The sequence below is a fragment of the Lepidochelys olivacea genome (genome assembly GCF_965140295.1).
Source record: "Lepidochelys olivacea isolate rLepOli2 genome assembly, chromosome: 2".
NCBI classification, from domain to species: domain Eukaryota; kingdom Metazoa; phylum Chordata; order Testudines; family Cheloniidae; genus Lepidochelys; species Lepidochelys olivacea.
In genome coordinates, this window is record NC_140412.1 from 162,633,746 (window position 1) to 162,651,516 (window position 17,771).

At 38.7% G+C, this 17,771-nt stretch overlaps 1 protein-coding gene across 6 annotated transcripts in view; it reads left to right on the forward strand.

Annotated features, from left to right (window-relative positions):
* The window catches only part of GALNT1 (polypeptide N-acetylgalactosaminyltransferase 1), a 200,778-nt gene that overhangs the window by 146,534 nt on the left and 36,473 nt on the right, over positions 1 to 17,771 (forward strand). For all 6 annotated transcript variants that reach the window (XM_084618227.1, XM_084618223.1, XM_084618226.1 and 3 more), the window contains 3 exons: positions 1,631 to 1,748; positions 3,832 to 4,012; positions 17,370 to 17,509. In XM_084618227.1, coding sequence (XP_084474353.1) covers positions 1,631 to 1,748; positions 3,832 to 4,012; positions 17,370 to 17,509 — 439 coding nt within the window. The remainder of the gene's footprint in view (positions 1 to 1,630; positions 1,749 to 3,831; positions 4,013 to 17,369; positions 17,510 to 17,771) is intronic.

Below are 17,771 nucleotides of genomic sequence, written 5' to 3' on the forward strand. Positions count from 1 at the left end.
TAAATGTTTTTAGATTAAACTAATAATGAAGGAAAAAACAGATTTCTTATAACTTTATTTTAAAACCTACCTAATGATTTATCAGTTTTAATAATCGAGAGTTTAAATGAACAAATGAGATCCCCACGTACTTCGTGAATAACGTACAGTTTTTTACTGATGTTTGCCTTTTTCTTTTCTTTTCTTTCTATCTTTTATTCTAGGAGGGGAAACATTTATGATTCAGTGATGTGACAGTTATACATTGATTTTATTTGTAATGAGATCTCTTTTTATTTAGATTGGGGAAGGTGATTGATTTTAGTGGTTTAAATTAAACATGAATACACTCAGGTTGTCTGTAGATCTCACCGTCTTGCCTGTATAGTACTTACTCTTGTGGTATCTACTTGTATTTTTACAGTCAGTGGCTCCGTTTTGAATTAAAACATGTCAGATACTACTAACAATAGATATGTGGAGGTAGCTGTTATCTTCTGTTCCATTATGAAGATTCAGAAACTTAAGAGCTCCTTTCCAGGGCTTGATTTTTTTTTTAGGAATCTATATAAGTGTTGTGCGTGATGTATCTAGCTGTTTTGCATGCAATTGCTTGCAAAGTTTATTGCACCTACACTTAACTGCAGGTGCACAGTTGCTGTTTGTAAAAACTTAGTTCAAACCATTTCTGAATACATGAAATTGCTGATAGAAGTCATATGAAAGCATGCTGTCAATTTAATAGTCAAAGTCAAAGTACCCTACATACATACGAGATAAGAACACTGATTTTGTCATTAAAAAGCAAGTACATAATTGAAGTTTAGGAGATTTTGCAAATTGGTTAAGAAATAACTAGCACCCTTTTTTGAGAGACTTTTTAGTATCTGAAAAAGGGGTTGTAATGGAGCTCTATATGTATCCCTGATTACAGTGTTTGTTTCTGTGAACACTGTAATATATTGAAAGTAATCATGGCCAACAGTACTTGGACTGTGGTGCTTTCTTCTTGAGGAATGGTCTAAAGAAAACATGTTTTTTCTTCAGGAAATTAATGCCTTTTGTAAGGTACCAACCTTGGAGATAGAAGATTTCTATCTATCCTATGGGCATTAGCAGCTTATCATCCACTTCCTGTGTCCTGACCTATAAAGAGTAGTTTTAGGGAGGAAAGACTGACGTAAGCACTGGACCTCTTAAGTTGTCCCTCTGCTGAAACTCGCCAACATAGCGCTAATTCAGATGTCAGGTGGACATTTATTGACTAGGAACTAGATTAAAAATGCTAACTGAGTTTCACAGGCCACTACACCATTAGTTGGCAACAACTTTCAGTCATTGCAAACTGAGAGCTGCTTGAACAGTTGATGTGGAAGTGAAAGGCTTTGTATCACACCATTAATCTCATAGGCCATCCAGTCCTCCAGGAAATGGTTTAGTTACAGTGCAAGAAGATACAGGTATGAAATAAAAGTAAGAAAAACAAAAGATTTGAAGGAAAGAGGCAAAGAATAAAAAGTAAACTAAGTAAAAAACCCAAAGATGCTTAAATGGTATGGAAAAGATGTGGTTTATACCTTTCTCTACATGTGTATTCAAAATGTCCAGTATTCTGCCTTTAAAGTGCCTTTACATATTTGTCTTCTTTCAGGACACCCACAATGGCAGGAGGCCTTTTTTCAATAGACAGGGATTACTTTCAGGAAATTGGAACATATGATGCTGGAATGGATATTTGGGGAGGAGAAAACCTAGAAATTTCTTTCAGGGTAAGCAGCAATTCCATTTGGTTCAGTGCTTTACTTCTTAATTTAGGACAGTTTAAGTTGTAAAAATGGTAACCTGTTGTGGTCCTTGTACCTTTATTATCCAAGCACAGATAGCAACTTAATTTCTGTGTAATTTCTGGTGCGAACCATTGAAAGTGCTATATTGTCAGAAAAGGAAAATGTCAAGTTTGCAGTCTACAGAGCCGTGAGACAAAAATGTTTGGACATAGAATTTTCATTTAAAGAAAAATAAGCATTTCAAAAATCAGCTAACATTTGCCTGTTTAGAAGCTCTGTTAGAGTAGCATCTTGGAGAGACATAAGCTAAGCTGACATCAGTGATGTGTGGCTTAACCTTCCAATAAAAGCTCGTATTTCCGTTATGAACCCTCTTTCAGTCATTTACAACTTAGTGGTTGCATCCTTTTATGGATGTGGGATCTACCTAGTATTGTCCATATTTCTGAAATACATTCCATGTTGGGTGACTACCAAATGATAATGTTCATCATTCCCTTCTTTGCTTTCAGCCAGAGTGTATGGGGGTTACTGCTATTATAGCTAAGTTAAACACATCAACAAGAATTTTAAGCTGCTATCTTTTGGGGCTCAGAGTAAAATTGAAAAGGTCTTCCAGACTAAGTTCACATAATCTTATCGAGAACAAAAACTTCTGGATCTTGTTACATTTTACAAAGAAATCTAGTAATAAAAAGGTGGATTGATTGATTTTAAATCAGCAAGTAAGAAACTCGATTTAAAAAAATCAATTTTAAACTTGTTTTGCATTTGTACATTTTTTTCTTTACAAAAGGTTAATTCTCATTGGTTGGCAACCATTAAAACATGTTAATTTGCAGCCAAATGTAACTTACTCTAAATTTGGTACTTCTCTTTTCGAAGTAGGATGATGTACTTTATTTCTTCACATTTATTTAATTATATCTTAATATATTATTTATTCAAATTCTTAATTTTTACTTTTTTGTTAGGTTAGAAAAGGCTGAATGACCTTTCTTATTTACTAGCTTAATTTTATAACTTGTGATTTGTGTCAAGCTGCATTAGGACAGAGTTCGGAATTCAATTAAAAATATACAAAACCCAGCATTTTAAAATTATTAGTTAAATAAAACTACCTTGATTGTGATGGATGCATAAGGAAAAGTTTCTCAAAACATGCTTTGCATTTAAAACTGATTTATAAAACAAAGGAAGTATTATCTGTAGTTAGGAAACTGAACTGATTTGTTTCTGGTCGTCATGTATTTCAGGATTTTAGAACTAGTGGATTTCATCCTCTCAACACTTTCCCTCTCCCCCTCCCCCCAATAGATTTGAAGGGGAAAACAAGCTTTCCTGCTTTTTCAACTCCCAATCTGTTTCTCAACTTTGTATGAACTAATCATTGAACTGAACTAGTTGAATAAATTTAAAATGAAGAAAATATTGTCTCTGCATCTGGAGAAGGTTATTGCTGTCAAAAGCTGGTTTAGCACTTCAGTAAAATCTAGTTTCAGGTGTTAAGCCAGTTCATTTCACCAGTTCAGTGTGGCTTGACTTTCTTTAAATCTTCAGCAGGAAACGTGTACTGCTTGAATATTTTATTTAATTTAAATTATTTTAATAGATATTAGTGAATTTAGGTCTTAGCATAGGTTGTCATAATTTCACATTTAATTAGGTTTATTTAAAAAAAAGTACTTCAGTAAAACAAAAATCCAGTTTAAATTTTTAAAAAATCTGATTTTTTTTTTAATCCACCATGAATAGGAACTTTTTAGACAAAGTAACACTTTTGCTGCTTCCATTTTTCTCTTTTTTGCTTCACACTCTGAGCCCTACCATTCATCTCTAGCAGTCCATGACTGGCATCTCAGTGCTGTTGTGCCTGATGTCACTCAGTCTGCCCCCAGCCACCTCTTAAATTCTCTTCTAGTGAGCAGGACACGAACATTTTTACTTGACTTTTGGGCAATAGAATTTTTTCCAGCTCGAAAAGACATTAGGTACAAAAACTCTTTAAAAATCACCTTAATTGTGACCACTGTGAATTATGCAATGACTGTTCTGTCCTTTTCAGATTTGGCAGTGTGGGGGCACTTTGGAAATTGTAACCTGTTCACATGTTGGACATGTGTTCCGAAAAGCCACTCCTTATACTTTTCCAGGAGGCACAGGACAGATTATCAACAAAAATAACAGACGGCTTGCAGAAGTCTGGATGGATGAGTTCAAGAATTTCTTTTACATCATTTCCCCAGGTGAGCAGTCTTTAGTGTGAAATAATTCCATTCAAGGTAGAAGATATGAGTGTATTTAAAAGGAAAAATAAGTACTTCTAAACAAAAAGTCTGGTAATTCTGGAGGAACGGCCTTCCAGTAAAATAAAGATCACTTAAAACAATTTCTGTTAAAGGAATGGTCTTATTTAAAAAAAAAAACATTTTCTGTTATCCAATCGAACAGATGCAGGTGTGCCCTGAAGTCCTTTTTACATGCATATGTGAAAGTTAAGAATGAGCTTCAAGTGCACAAAAATAGAAGTGCAATGGAAAGTTCACTTGTGAAAGCAGAGTGCTGGAAGTGTAGCCGGAAGTCCAAATACATCTTCTTATATCGTGAAGTACGGCCCCTGGCTGCTCTCTCCGTATAACTTCAGGTTGAATAGGGTAGATATGATCAGCTGAAATTCATTGCTGATTAATCAAATAAGCAATTTCCTTTCATCTATCAAGAAAGATAAAAAGCAGTCAATTTTTGTACTTTAGGTAAATGTATGGGAATATATATTTGTGGAAACTAGGCATCTCCTTCGACTCCTTCAAATTACTGTTGTGGCCTTCAGAATTATAAATGTTTTACATTCCTGTCTTAAAGGGATAACTGTTAATTCCAAAGAAAACATTCATTTTAAATCTTTCAGATGAATACTTTTAAAATAAATTAACCTTACAAAGTTACAGTATTTGTGAATTGACATTATGTATACAATGGATTTCTGGTGCTTTATTTGTAAAAGTAGTTTCCATTTTCTTCTTCTTGGGAGAAACTTGATCAGTTTGCCTGTAATCAAAAACTTCTTTTTAATAAAGTAGACTGGTATGCTTTTAGTCAATGACCTTCTTTTGTTAAATGAAGTTAATGCTGAGTTACCAGCCTCTTTTAATTTATTTTTATATTTTAACTTTTTCTCGTGTTTCTTAATGTATTCCTTCCTCCCTCTTATCTTAATTCCCCTCAACTTTTCTGCTTTCTTTCTCTGTATGTAGCAGCTCTTCCACTGATGCTTAAGATCTGGCCCACAAGAAATCAGCAACAAGGTTGAGGGTGAGGATCCCTGGGGAGAAGCAGACTTGGCTCCCAGAAGAGCACCAGTCGGCCATGAAATCGGCTTTAATTAGTTCCCCGTTATCTGTTCCTCTGAACCCCACTATCCAGTTCCTGTTTTTCTGTGATTTTCTATCTAGGGGCTAGTAGGAGGACAATAGAATTGAGCATTCAAGCTGTTCTGATAGTCCTACAGTTAACTCTCAATTTGCAATTTACCACCTGGGAATACGTAGTTCATCTGTAATGGTAATGGGCAATTATTAGTTTTCACAGTATTTAAATTGGGGACTTGATTTGGAGGCCCAACAGAGACTAGAGAACTAATAACAAATGTGAGCATGATGAGTACAGAAAGCGAAGCCAGTAGGAGCCTTTTCTAAGGTAAAGAGAATAGGAATGCCAGCCAGCCAGGAATGCTACCTATTGGAGGCTATGATAAGAGATTAGGATTGTGGAGGTCACAAGGAGTGAGGGAAGGATTAGTTGTTGGGATGAAGGGGTTTTGGAAAGTTTCAGGTATCCAAAATTTGCTTCCTTGTTTTAATCAATCTTCTCCAGCTTTCAGTCACAAAGGTCCACTTATTCATAAAATAACACAAAATAGGACATATTCAATTTACCAGTATGTACACTGTGATTTCTGACCTCTGAGTGCTAACAAGGATGCCAGTCTCTCAGGTGAGAATCTCATCTGAACCAACACATTACCCATGGAAAAGATAGGCTATGTCAGAAGTTACTAAATGTATTAATCTGCTAGTTTAAAAGATTAGTACTATGCATTACCTTCCATTACCAGTAACTTACGTAAACCAGCAGGGTAGAAAAAATAACTCACTAAATGCAGAAGCTCTGCAGATTTTATTCTGGAGGAAATGTGCCTAAACTCAAGGGATGTTCTTCAAAAGGGCCCATAAATCAGAGAGCTGGCTAGCTGAGCCACCAAACTGTAAACTAAGAATGGACTTTGAACAGAAAAAAGTTTTTCAAATCATCTTAATTTCATCAGACACTTCTGCCTGGATCTGTTCATATCCAGCAAGGACAGGAAAGCCAGAAAATTCTTCACAAGGGAGATCAACCCAAAGCTCCTGAAAATAGCATTGCCCTGCTACGTTGCTCACCCAGCAAACTACTGCACACTTTTTTCTTCCAGTTCTGGGAAAAGTAATGGAGAATAGTGAAAGCTAAGAAGGAACAATAATTCTAATAGCTCCAAACATGCTAGAAGGATTTTGCTAGTCACTGCTGAAGTCCTGATAGAACTAGTACAAAGGCTTTCATTCATATTTACAGACCAGATTTACTTTCTCAGGGGTTTCTCAGTCACACAAATCCAAGCCACCTTAGTTTCAAAGTGAAAATCCTAGCCAAAATTTGGCTACTCAGCTGTGGTAATAAGAGTGTTGTTAGAATCAGTTGGCCCATCCACCAGCCTGCTCAAAATCTCAATGAGGTCCTTCTGTTGGTACAAATATGAAAAGATCCATCCCAGAATACACAAGTTCCACTATCCTGGACTTTTTTATATGAATAATTTGACATGGCTTTTGAACTCTGCCATTTCTTCACTCTGTCACTGTACATTCTTCTAAATCTGATATTTTTTGGTATGCAGTTTCTTCAGAGCAACTTATTTGGTCAAATTAACCACCAAAAGCATTTTTCAATCATGGCGCTTACGCTGAGCTTTTCTATTCTTGACTTCTCATCCATTTGAAGCAACAATCACCTTGTCTTTATACCTATTATCAATAAAAACCTGTTTTCTTATGCCATTACCATAGTGAGGAGTATCTGAGAGACACTCTTTGCAGACACAAGTCTTATACTGCATATTTCATGATGACAGAGTAATCTGCACATTTGAATCTTTTAGAACTCAGGCAAACATACTGTTCCATATCTTACAGGGGGCTTTCTTCTCCTTCTACCCAAATGTAAAGAACCAAAAGAAAATATTACAGCACAGTCTGCAGAGCAATGAAGATAAATCTTTAAATTCACTGATTCCATTAAAAAAAAAAATCATGCCTTTCCACCAAAGATGCCTTTGAAACAGGATGTTCATGGCATCAGTAGCTAGATAGATCAAATGTTAACAGTGCAGATATCACATCAGGTGTACAAGTCTGAGAGGGAATCAAAGCCTCTAACGGCAACTTCTTGGGCTGAAAGATCACCATGTATCTCAAAAGAAATCAGTAGGCCAGCAGTATGGTCCTTTCAGCACTTTCATCGAGTATTACAAAGCTTGGTCTGTTCTTCTCTGTAGATGCTTCATTTAGCAAAAGATATTTCATTTGGTGGTTCCTGAATAATCATTGTTTCAGATGCAGAAGAGGGAAATCCTTTATCTGACTTCTGATTCCTGTCTTTACTGTCCCTCCACACTATTCTTCTTACGTCTTGCTTTTTCTCATTAGTGATGGACTAGTGAGAGGTCAGGAGTCAGAACAGAAAATCTGTTACCTGACCCAATGCACTCAGGGTAAGAGGAAATTATTCATTAATTTCTGGGTATTTCTACAGCTTAGAAAATACTCATCTAGCCTTCCCCCAGAGGCCTGGTCACAAATCTGGACTGCTTGATGATGGTACAGCATATTAGTAGAATGGGGGAGAAGTTAGACCCAGAGAGGAAATCAAGTGACACATTTTCCATGGCCTCTGTTCATTTAGTTTTAGGAAAGCATTGCCTATTCTAAATAAGGATCAGTATAAAAAATAATATAGACACTATAGTTACATGTGATTTCTGAAGCTTTTTGTATGCTCTTCTTCTACAATCAGTGGTCTGTTTCCCAGTGCAATTCGGCATCCAGGAAAAGACAAGTAAAGTCACTGATGTTTTTTAGTTTCTCATCTACTGCCTGTTTAATGCAGTCTCCAGTTTGCAGAATACAGTATTTCTGTTGAGTGTAGCAACCTAAAGAAGAGCTCTGTGTAAGCTTGAAGGCTTCTGTTTCACAAAGAGAAGCTATTTGAAAAAAGAAAAGGGAAAAAAAAAAACTGTAACTCTTCACTTAACGTTGTAGTTGTTTCTGAAAAATGCGACTTTAAGTGAAACGATGTTAAGCGAATCCAATTTCCCCATAAGAATTAAAGTAAAAAGGAGGGGTTAGGTCCCAGGGAATTTTTTTGCCAGACAAGACATATACACACACACACTATAAGTTTTAAACAAACCATTTAATACTGTACACAGTAATGATGATTGTGAAGCTTGGCTGAGGTGGTGGAGTCAGAGGGTGGATATTTCCCAGGGAATGCCTTACTGCTAAATGATGAACTAGCAATTGGCTGAGCCCTCAAGGGTTAACTTGTTAATGTAGCCTCACACTATAAGGCAGCACGAATGGAGGGCAGGGAGACAGCATGACAGAGACACACACCGTGTGTGTGTGTGTATGAGTCTGAGAGAGAGAGAGATGCACATTTCCCCTTTAAGTACCTGACCCACTCAAGTACACTGCCTTGTTAAGTTAATCAGCAAGCTGAGACCGCAGCAGCTGCTGCCAGGAACCTCCCTCCATCCTGAGCCCTGTGGTGTGTCCCCCTGCTCTGTGGAGATGGGATAAGTGGGGTGCAGGAGCAGGGGGGAGGGGGACACACTGACATTAGTCCCCCTTTCCACCCCCCCAGCAAGCAGGAGGCTCTGGAGAGCAGTTCCAAGGCAGAGGGCAGGAGCAGCACATGGCAGTGTGGGGAGGGACAACTGAACTGCTGGCAATTGATAGCCTGCTGGGTGGCTGCTGCACAGGGAACTTAGGGGAGCGGGAAGCTGATAGGGGGGCTGCCAGTCCACCCTGGTTCCAAGCCCCCACCAGATAGCTGCAACAGGTTGCTTTTCCTGAAAGCAGTGGACAAAGCAGGCGGCTGCCAAAGACATTATAAGGGAGCATTGCACAACTTTAAAGGAGCATGTTCGCTAATTGATCAGTAAGGTAACAATGTTAACAGGGATGACTTTAAGTGAGGAGTTACTATATATGTGATAGCTATGGTGCAAATTCAACTGAAATGTTTTTCATGTTAATTACACACAGTTTCTTAAGGTTCAAATTCACAGAGCAATGAGCAAGGACTTAAACATGATAGACCAAAATTCTCATGGTGTCACCTTTTCTAGAGATGTGTGGGGAGGAAGGAGTCCTAGAAGTTTACAGTGTTGTTTATTGCAACTAACTGCTTATACTACATTCTGTGCTCTTGTTTTTCAAACAACTAATTTTAGACAAGTTTTTTTAGGAAAGAGAAATCTCCTTTGTAAATAGAAATTATATTAGAGATTTAACCTAAAAAAACCCATAGTTTTGTGTGTCAGGCCCTTTTTTCAGAAGCGATATTAGAATTTGAAATTGGTGTTTTGTTGACAAATTTCTAATTAAATGTGCATTAAATTTTAAATTAGAAATTGCTGAAAGATAGCATAATACAAACCTAAACAGAGCTGAACTTTAAGTTAGACTTTTAAGACTAATACTTGTAAATCAACCTGGTCATTAGTTCCCCCAGTATTTTTCCCCATAGAGCAAATTAAGCAAAAAAGGCTTACCTTGGTGTTTTCTACACTAGATTGTTTGTTCTAATCAAACACTGTTTCCCTATTAGGTGAAACCAATAGTGAATTAATAATGACTTGTTTACTGCCCTGTATTGTCATTATTGAAGTGTTGCCAATTTTGGTGGGGTGGGGGGTGGCCAAAACAAAAAAAGCTAGAGATAAATAGCAAATACATTTCAGCAAAATTATGTTTAGTGATTCCTTGGATATTTTAATGTAAAATAGTCTGAATTTTTAAGCATGCCAAACCTCTGCTTGCTCTTCACCAACTGAGAATTAAGAAACAGGCTCTGTTTTAAACAGTCTGGGTCACAACATAAATGTAAGGCTCCAGCTTCATATGACATGATTCATAGATGGATTGAAAGGCATGTGTAAAAGATTACAAAAGACAGTCTTCTGTCTTCTTTATGGAGAATCATTTGCTTTGGAAATAGGCGTTTTCCTAGCTTGAGGTACTGTGCAAATTTCCTCCGTAAGAAGAAACAAACAAAATGGAAACAGCATTTAAAATGGGACAAAGGAGCATGATGAAATATTGTGATATAAGAGCAGCAGTTTGTACCTGTAAATGTTGTCTAACGCAATTAAAATCTATGTTTGGTGTTTCAACCTATTTTAGTTTTTTTCTATTACTATTCTGAGTAATGGTTAATTTCAAGTATGCAAATGTATTGATAAATTGAAATGGGTTTAAAAGGTCGCTGCTTATCATTGTCCTCAAACACCCAGAATGCATTTCCCCATTGAATACCATCAACAAATAACGTGTCCCTGGTGTCACTAACAGAAATCTCTCTAACTCACATGTACACAATCTTGAGGAAAAACATTGTACATACTGTACCATTTACCTTTTAGTTTACCTGGGTGTCTAATGGTTGCTCAGTGACTTTTTCTCTCCTTTAGTCACATACAGACTATAGGCATTTTGGTTTGTTCGCATTATGAGAATTTGAAGATTAACCTGTAATTATGTACAATTTTGTTATGGATTATTTTGATGTATTGAGGATTTTTGCAGCTTTTCTATATTTTTTTTATTATCTTTTGTTCCCCTACAGTTTTTAACATCATTGCCCTTATTTTTGTCTGTGTTGGGTTTTTGTCTTTCAGCTTAAAAAAAAAAAAAAAAAAAAAAGCTAAATCAGGAGTTTACAATGCACAGCCTTTAGTGGAGTATGGTTGAGCCCACAGCTTCTTGGCACTTTCTTTGTGAACACTGGCATTCTATTCTGTATAGGTTTTTTTTATATACCACACTGCTCCCTGAAGTATCTGAGCACATTGTAATAGTACATTACAATTACAATGCAATTACATATTAGCCACATGTTGTGTTCTCATCCTAACCCCAGAGGGAGAAGCATGTGGAGTAGTGGAATGTCTTGTTGTGGTAGGTGTTTTTTGGTTAAATATATCTGTTGCAATGTGTTTATATTAGGGAAGGCAAGGTCAAAGAAATGTGCCTTGCACTTTGAGCAGAAAGTGATGAAGTTTGTGATAGTTCTTCGTTCCTGTGGGAGTTCATTTCACAGTCTCAGACTGCCTGAAAATGGTTGTGTCCTGAACAGATGATCTTTACTCTTACTGTTGAATTTCACTGTGCCAGAGGAGCTCTGTCTTGGAGCTTTAAAATGGCTTTTAGGTACTGAGCCCAGGTCATAGAATGCTTTGAGACCTTAAACTTGATTCAAAATTCTATGGGAAGCCACTGTAGAGAGTGATGGATAAATACTATGTGGTCATAGTAGCCTGTGTTGCTGGGGAGATGCAGCACAGAGTTTTGAACTAGTTGCTGTTTCCCAGTTGCTGAAGCATAACTCATGGCTGTAGTGGTGTGAGTGCTCCGTTTCAATTAAATGAATCCAACAGTACTCCCAGACTACAGACTGAATTGACCAGTTGTGGATGTGAACATGCATTTCAAGGAGACTACACCATGGCTGCAAGCTCCTCAAAATATTTTCCTCTATCCTACCAATATCACCTCTGTTTTGCTCAGACAGGTGTCCTTCATCCGTGAGCTGATTTCATCCAAACTCTGGGTCGTGTTGGTGGTAGTGGTGCAGTCGTTACATGGTGATGGATAGGTAGAGCTGTGGGCCATCTGCATATTGCTGGCATTTGAGTCCATGTTGTCTAACCAGCTCACCTAGTGGTTGCATGTAGTTGGAAAAATACTGGAGTGCGAAAATTGATCCTTCTGGAACCCTGCAAGTGAGGGGACTAATGGTGGAGGTTGCAATTTCCCATCGCTGCGCTTAAGGTTTATCCCTCCTAGAAGGACTCATGCTATTTTAGCTCATTGCCCTGGACTCCTGTCACCTCTCTTAGGTGAGACAGCGATGTGTCATGGTCATTAATATCAAATGCTGCACAGAGGTCTAAGAAGATGAGAATGGATATTTGTCCTCTATCCATTGACAGGAGGCGATCATCCACTGCCACTAAAGCAATTTCAGTTCTTCAGTTGATTCAGTTAATTAGTGGTATTCATTAGTATTAGTGTAGGTTTTCTTTATTTTCTTGGACCATCAGTTCCCTCTTACTTGCAGCGTAGCAGAATATGCATCGGTCTCTGGGTTTTAAGCCTTGTGCCAACTACAAGAGATCTACCCCAGCGAATGACCTCATTCCACCTGCCTGAAGTGCCTCAGGAGTGTCACATTCCAGATCACTGCCAGACTTGCAAGGAGTTGAAACCGTGGACAGAGAGGACAGAAAGATGAGACTGCATCACGCGCTCATGAGGGTCACCATGACCACCCCATGAATCTTCCATATTAGGGTGGGCACTGGATACTTTGTCATTAATGAAGACCACCCTTCTGAAAGTCAGCACCAATCTCCTTCTCCAGTGCTGAGAAAGAAGCACAAAAAAGTCAGATCATTATTCATTGAAGGAGCCAAAACCAACCTCTGCTTGAAAATCAGGGTCCACCAGTACCATCCCCCAATAAACAGTCAGGAGGACAAGGTAAAGCATCCTCTGGAACAAGATACTCCCTGGTACCAACCTGTTCTTATCAGAGGTTGTCAACTCTGGCAGCTGGGTCGTTGAGATGCCCAATATGGAGCCAACTATTTTGGCGCAACAACAGCACCAGAAATATCTCTGTGCTGGACTCTCCAATGGCCCATGAGACAAGCCAGCTGGGTTCCGGTGGATCCTCAAGCCCCGGCTACTTATTTACATCAGAGTCATGATCAGCCCTTGGTACCATGGGGCACTAGATCTTCAGAGAATCCAGTGCTTTCTTGACTGATCCAGTCCAGGGTTGAACCCATCATGCTGTCCCTGCTGCTTATGTCTCCAGAACAACACCCCTGGACCTTGGCACAACACCACCATGATCAGGCGATTCTGGGTCTGAGGTAGAGTATTATGCCTCTTGCTCGTGGGGTAGACGATAACAATGTCCTTTGCCTTTATCATGGGAATTCCATTATCAGTACCCACCAGATTTCTAGAGACAGGGACCATTGGAGTAGTTGTGGCTGGGGTCCTGTGCCATACCCATGACCTTACTGAAAACTGTGGGACATGCCTCCCAATTCCTCAACCTTTCAGATCTCCTAGCACAGGGGTTCCCAAACTCTGTCATGTGTACCCCTGGGGGTATGCAAGACATCTCGGGGGCGGGGGGTACATGGGAAAAATTGTGTAAAGGTGGATTTTATTATTTTATTTATTGCATTTTCACAATAGGCTCAGATGAAGCTTTAAAACTCTGGGAATTTATTATATGAAATAGTGTAGTTAATTTACTTCAAGATATACCAATGAGAACACAGATATTCATATTGACATATGGTGCCCTCACCTCCAGTCTCCATACATCACGGGTTTAGTTGCTCAACAACTGTCCAGGCTAACTGAGCTCAAAATGTAGGGTTTTTTCTGGTTGTATATGTCACATTGTAACTATATCTGTATGTAACAGTGAAATATGGACAGATGCCTAAATACAGATATACACACAAAGTATCAGTGATAAGAAGGGTAGAGGTACATGGGCAGCTGGTAAATATGGAAGGGGGTATGTAATAAGAATAGTTTGGGAACCTTTGTCCTGGCAGATGTACTGAGCAAGACTTTCAAGGCCTGACTCAGGCTTCAGAACTTCCACCTACTGTACTATCGGAGGATCAGCCTCAACCTTCTTTGCATTCTTCCTCCTTATCACCTGATGAAACTGTGGTTCCCTGGGATTCCTCACCTGTTCAAGGATGACTACAGGGCTTATCAAGATCTTAAAGAAAGTAGCTGCCTCTATTTATATTCCCATTGAGATGGCCAGGAGGGTTCTCACAAGCTGATAGGCATTGTGGGTTTGGCAGGGCCTTCTAGAGTGGCTCTACATATCAGTGGTGCCATCTTAGAGCCTGTGAAATCATTATGGCAAATATCCTCTCTGCCTTCAAGAGCTAGGAGAACCAAGACACAGTACCCTGTCCCTTCTCAAGGCTGGATACAACTTCTCACTGTGGGCCAATATGCTTAAGTTCTCAGACAAGTTGGCAGAGGATGCCAAACAGGCGTTCTGGGCAGTTTTAGATGAAGGCAGTCTGATGGCTCGGATCTCTCTGCGAACATCCTTGAATGCAGCAGATTCAGCATCCAGAGTCATGGCATCTGCCGTGTCTGTGTGCAGATGTTTGATATCAGTCTGCTGGTTTCCTACAGTAGAGGTCCAGCAGACGATCCAGGATCCTCCATTTCAGTGGTTCTACACTCTCTTGTACAAAATGGATGAGATGCTCTACGGTCTCAAAGATTCAAAGACCATATTAAAATCATTAGGAATTTATGCTCCTTTCCCTTAAACAAAGCAATTCCTCCCTCAGTCTCTGCTGAGATGCCTGTCTTTCCCACCAAGGCAACCTGACCACTCTAGCAAATGAGGAAGAAGCCCCAGGAGAAGAGCATCTCCTCCTCAGTTTTCTTCTTTGGTGGGTTATTCAAGACAGACTGGAAATCCAAGTCTGTTTGCCTGCCTTGTCAAGGACATACCAGTTTTTCCATCCCCTATTTTTTCCAGTAGGTTATCCAACTTCCTCTGTCCTCTTCCATGAAGTACAGTCTCTTCTCCATTTGGGAGCTATAGCAGAGGCTACCTCTCTTCAGTGAGGGTAGGGTTTCTGTTCACACTGCTTCCTGGTTCCAAAGGCAAAAGGAGGCTTCAGGCCCATTCCATGACCCACCCTCCTTCTCATTATTAATGTCTGTCTGGTGGGTCTGGGATGATTCTGTCCTTTATACCAATGTGCCGAGATTACCTTGGTACCACAAGACAGCAGAGAACGCAAATGTAATGCCCCGACGGGTACCGCTAAGGGAAAAATCTCCAACACTGGGGTTGTGCAGACCTGAAGTGGAATGGACATATGTAACATCTGAAAGAACAGCAGTGACAGAACAGGTTAGTAACCATTTTTTCCCATGTTTTGACCTAGATCCTGATTGTGCAGTGTTTAGGGTGTTGCCCTCAGTTAGATGAGTGGGTAGTCTGCTTTTGGTTAGCTTCTGTATGAGTTTACTCAGGAATTACAGGTTTGACACTGGGTGATGATTGGCTATGCCTGAAATCTCCAGAGTGGGTTTCTTCAGTGTTGATCAGACTGTTGCATGTTTGAAGGAAGAAGGGACATTTCTTTCTCTGAATCAGGTGGTGGATATTTAAAACCACCTGGATAAATATCACAGTTGTACACCACTGAATGTGATTTTTGAGGTTTTTTTCTTCATAGTTATGACTTGAATTCTTATTGTCATTTAGTAATGTGACAGAGTTGTAATAGCATTTTTCCAAAGGTCAGTATAACAGATTCTGTGCATGAATGAATTTAGAATACTCCAAAGTTACAAGAGACTCCTTCCTTTGTCTTGAGGCATAATGACAAGTAAATGCTTAATCCATCAGCTACTTTTTTCTAACCGAAAGGTGAGGAACTCCATACTTCAGCTATGTTTTATGTCATACTTGTTCATCAAGGAAGCCTTTCCTTTTATTTCCCCCCCTTGATTTAAGAAAAAATATTGAAGTTGCTTAAAAAAAGCTCTTTCTGGTTCCTTGCAAGTGTTTTGGAGTTTTATGCTGGTGTGAGGTGTGATAGTTTCCTCATTCCATCCCAGCAAACTGAGAACAAGACAGTACTTACGGTACACCAGGCAAGCTTACCACAAATATTTATCCCCACATCTTTACTCCCATCTTGGTACAACCCTTCTGTACATTTTGGGTGAGCACAAGCTCTTAGTAATCTTTTGTAGGGGAGAAAATTATTGATCCATATTTTTTGTTCTCAGAATATATAGCTATACTCCTCCACCCCCTTTCAAGTTGGGGAATATTTTTTCATGTTTAAACTTTTGTGAATCTTCATTCAGCTACAATATAATGATCACTCACTGCTATAAGCTGCTATGCAGCTCTTTCTGGTGAGTTAGTTTAAGTATGCTAGCTCTGAAATATTCCAACCTCGGTCACACAAGAACAGGAATGCCAGTGGTGGTGGTTCTTCTATTATAATTATCTTTGAAGAACATGAATTACAAAAAAGTACATTTTTCTTACTTTTATAAGAAAATGCTGTCTTCATAAAACAAAATTGTCAGATTCCCAATCTGTAGGCCGGACCTGGTCCACTTGATGTATTTATGTGGTCCATATGGCATATTTAGCTAGTATAGAAATCAAAGTTTTCATTTGTTTTTTAAAATGTACATTTTTAGCCTGTATGCTGTTGAGGATGAGTGAAACTATGAACAGTTTGAATGTAAATTGTTGCAGTTTGTGAGAGTTGCAAACTCCTTTTCCCATTAATCTCATTGAGGTATTAACTTCAGTGCCTAATTATATTTTAAATGCCAGCATTAACTATTTAATTGCTGTCCTTTTAGCAAATGGGATGGGAAGGACTGAGATTTCAAGTGCACATGTGAGAAGGTTTCTAAAGGAAGGGAAGTATCTGAGAGAGAAAAATACAAAGACCAGGAAATGGGGGGAGGGAGGGAAAGAGGGTAGAAATAATGGCAGTCCTAAAAGTTAGGAGACTTTTTCCTATCTAGGGATGATGAATGCAACAATAAGGTACTGAACAAATAACTAAAAGGTTAGTTATAAAGTCTATATTCTACCCTAGTTCTTCATGCAGACCTCCCATAGACACAAGTGAGAGTTGTACTGTGGATGGAGAATGTAGTATGTGGTCCCAAATTTATAGCCTGGCCAACAGAGCTTCATTAAAAGTGGAATTCTGCATTCAACATAGAAAGACCCAGATATATTTATGTAAGAATTATCGTGCAAGTTATGGTGATAATGATTAAAGGTTTCATCTTTTTCTTCCCTGTTAGTTCAGACAGTGATTTGCATGTAAATTGTTCCATCAGATGCCAATAAGGAATTGATTGCCACATGTAATACAGATTCAGTGGCTTAGCCTTTCCTGTACTGAGAAAAAAAGGCACAAGCAGTAGTCTCCACTGTATGACTTTTCCTCCAGGAGAACAAGAACAAAATTCAAAAAAGTACACTATATTAAAAAATTCCTGTCTGCCTTTGCCATAGAGATGTATTTAGCTGGCTTGTTACGGACAGAGTATATTTGAAGCATGTAACATGTATTGATCACATTTGTATTATCCTATTAAAATTCAACAGTTTAAAATTCACTAGCAACCGCTGTTTGAAATAAAGCATTTTTCTCTACAGGAGTTACAAAGGTAGATTATGGAGACATATCGTCACGCCTTGGGCTAAGACATAAGCTGCAATGCAAGCCTTTCTCTTGGTACTTGGAGAATGTGTATCCCGATTCCCAAATTCCACGCCATTATTTCTCTTTGGGGGAGGTAAGGATTATTTTTAATTATGTACTTTTAATTTTCCTTTTTGTAAGGGATATCGCAGCATAACATCCAGTTTTTGAAATCTCATTTGAATAGTAAAGCTGAAGTCAGTGTCTCCAGCACCAAAGTGCAATATCTCACAGCTCCATGTCTTTCATCTGTAAAATGGTATATTTGACTTGAATGGTTTGGTGAAGTATTACCAAGCAGTTGACCCGCAATGTCAAAGGTTGGGATTTCTTGTCCATATTTACAGCAGTACTAA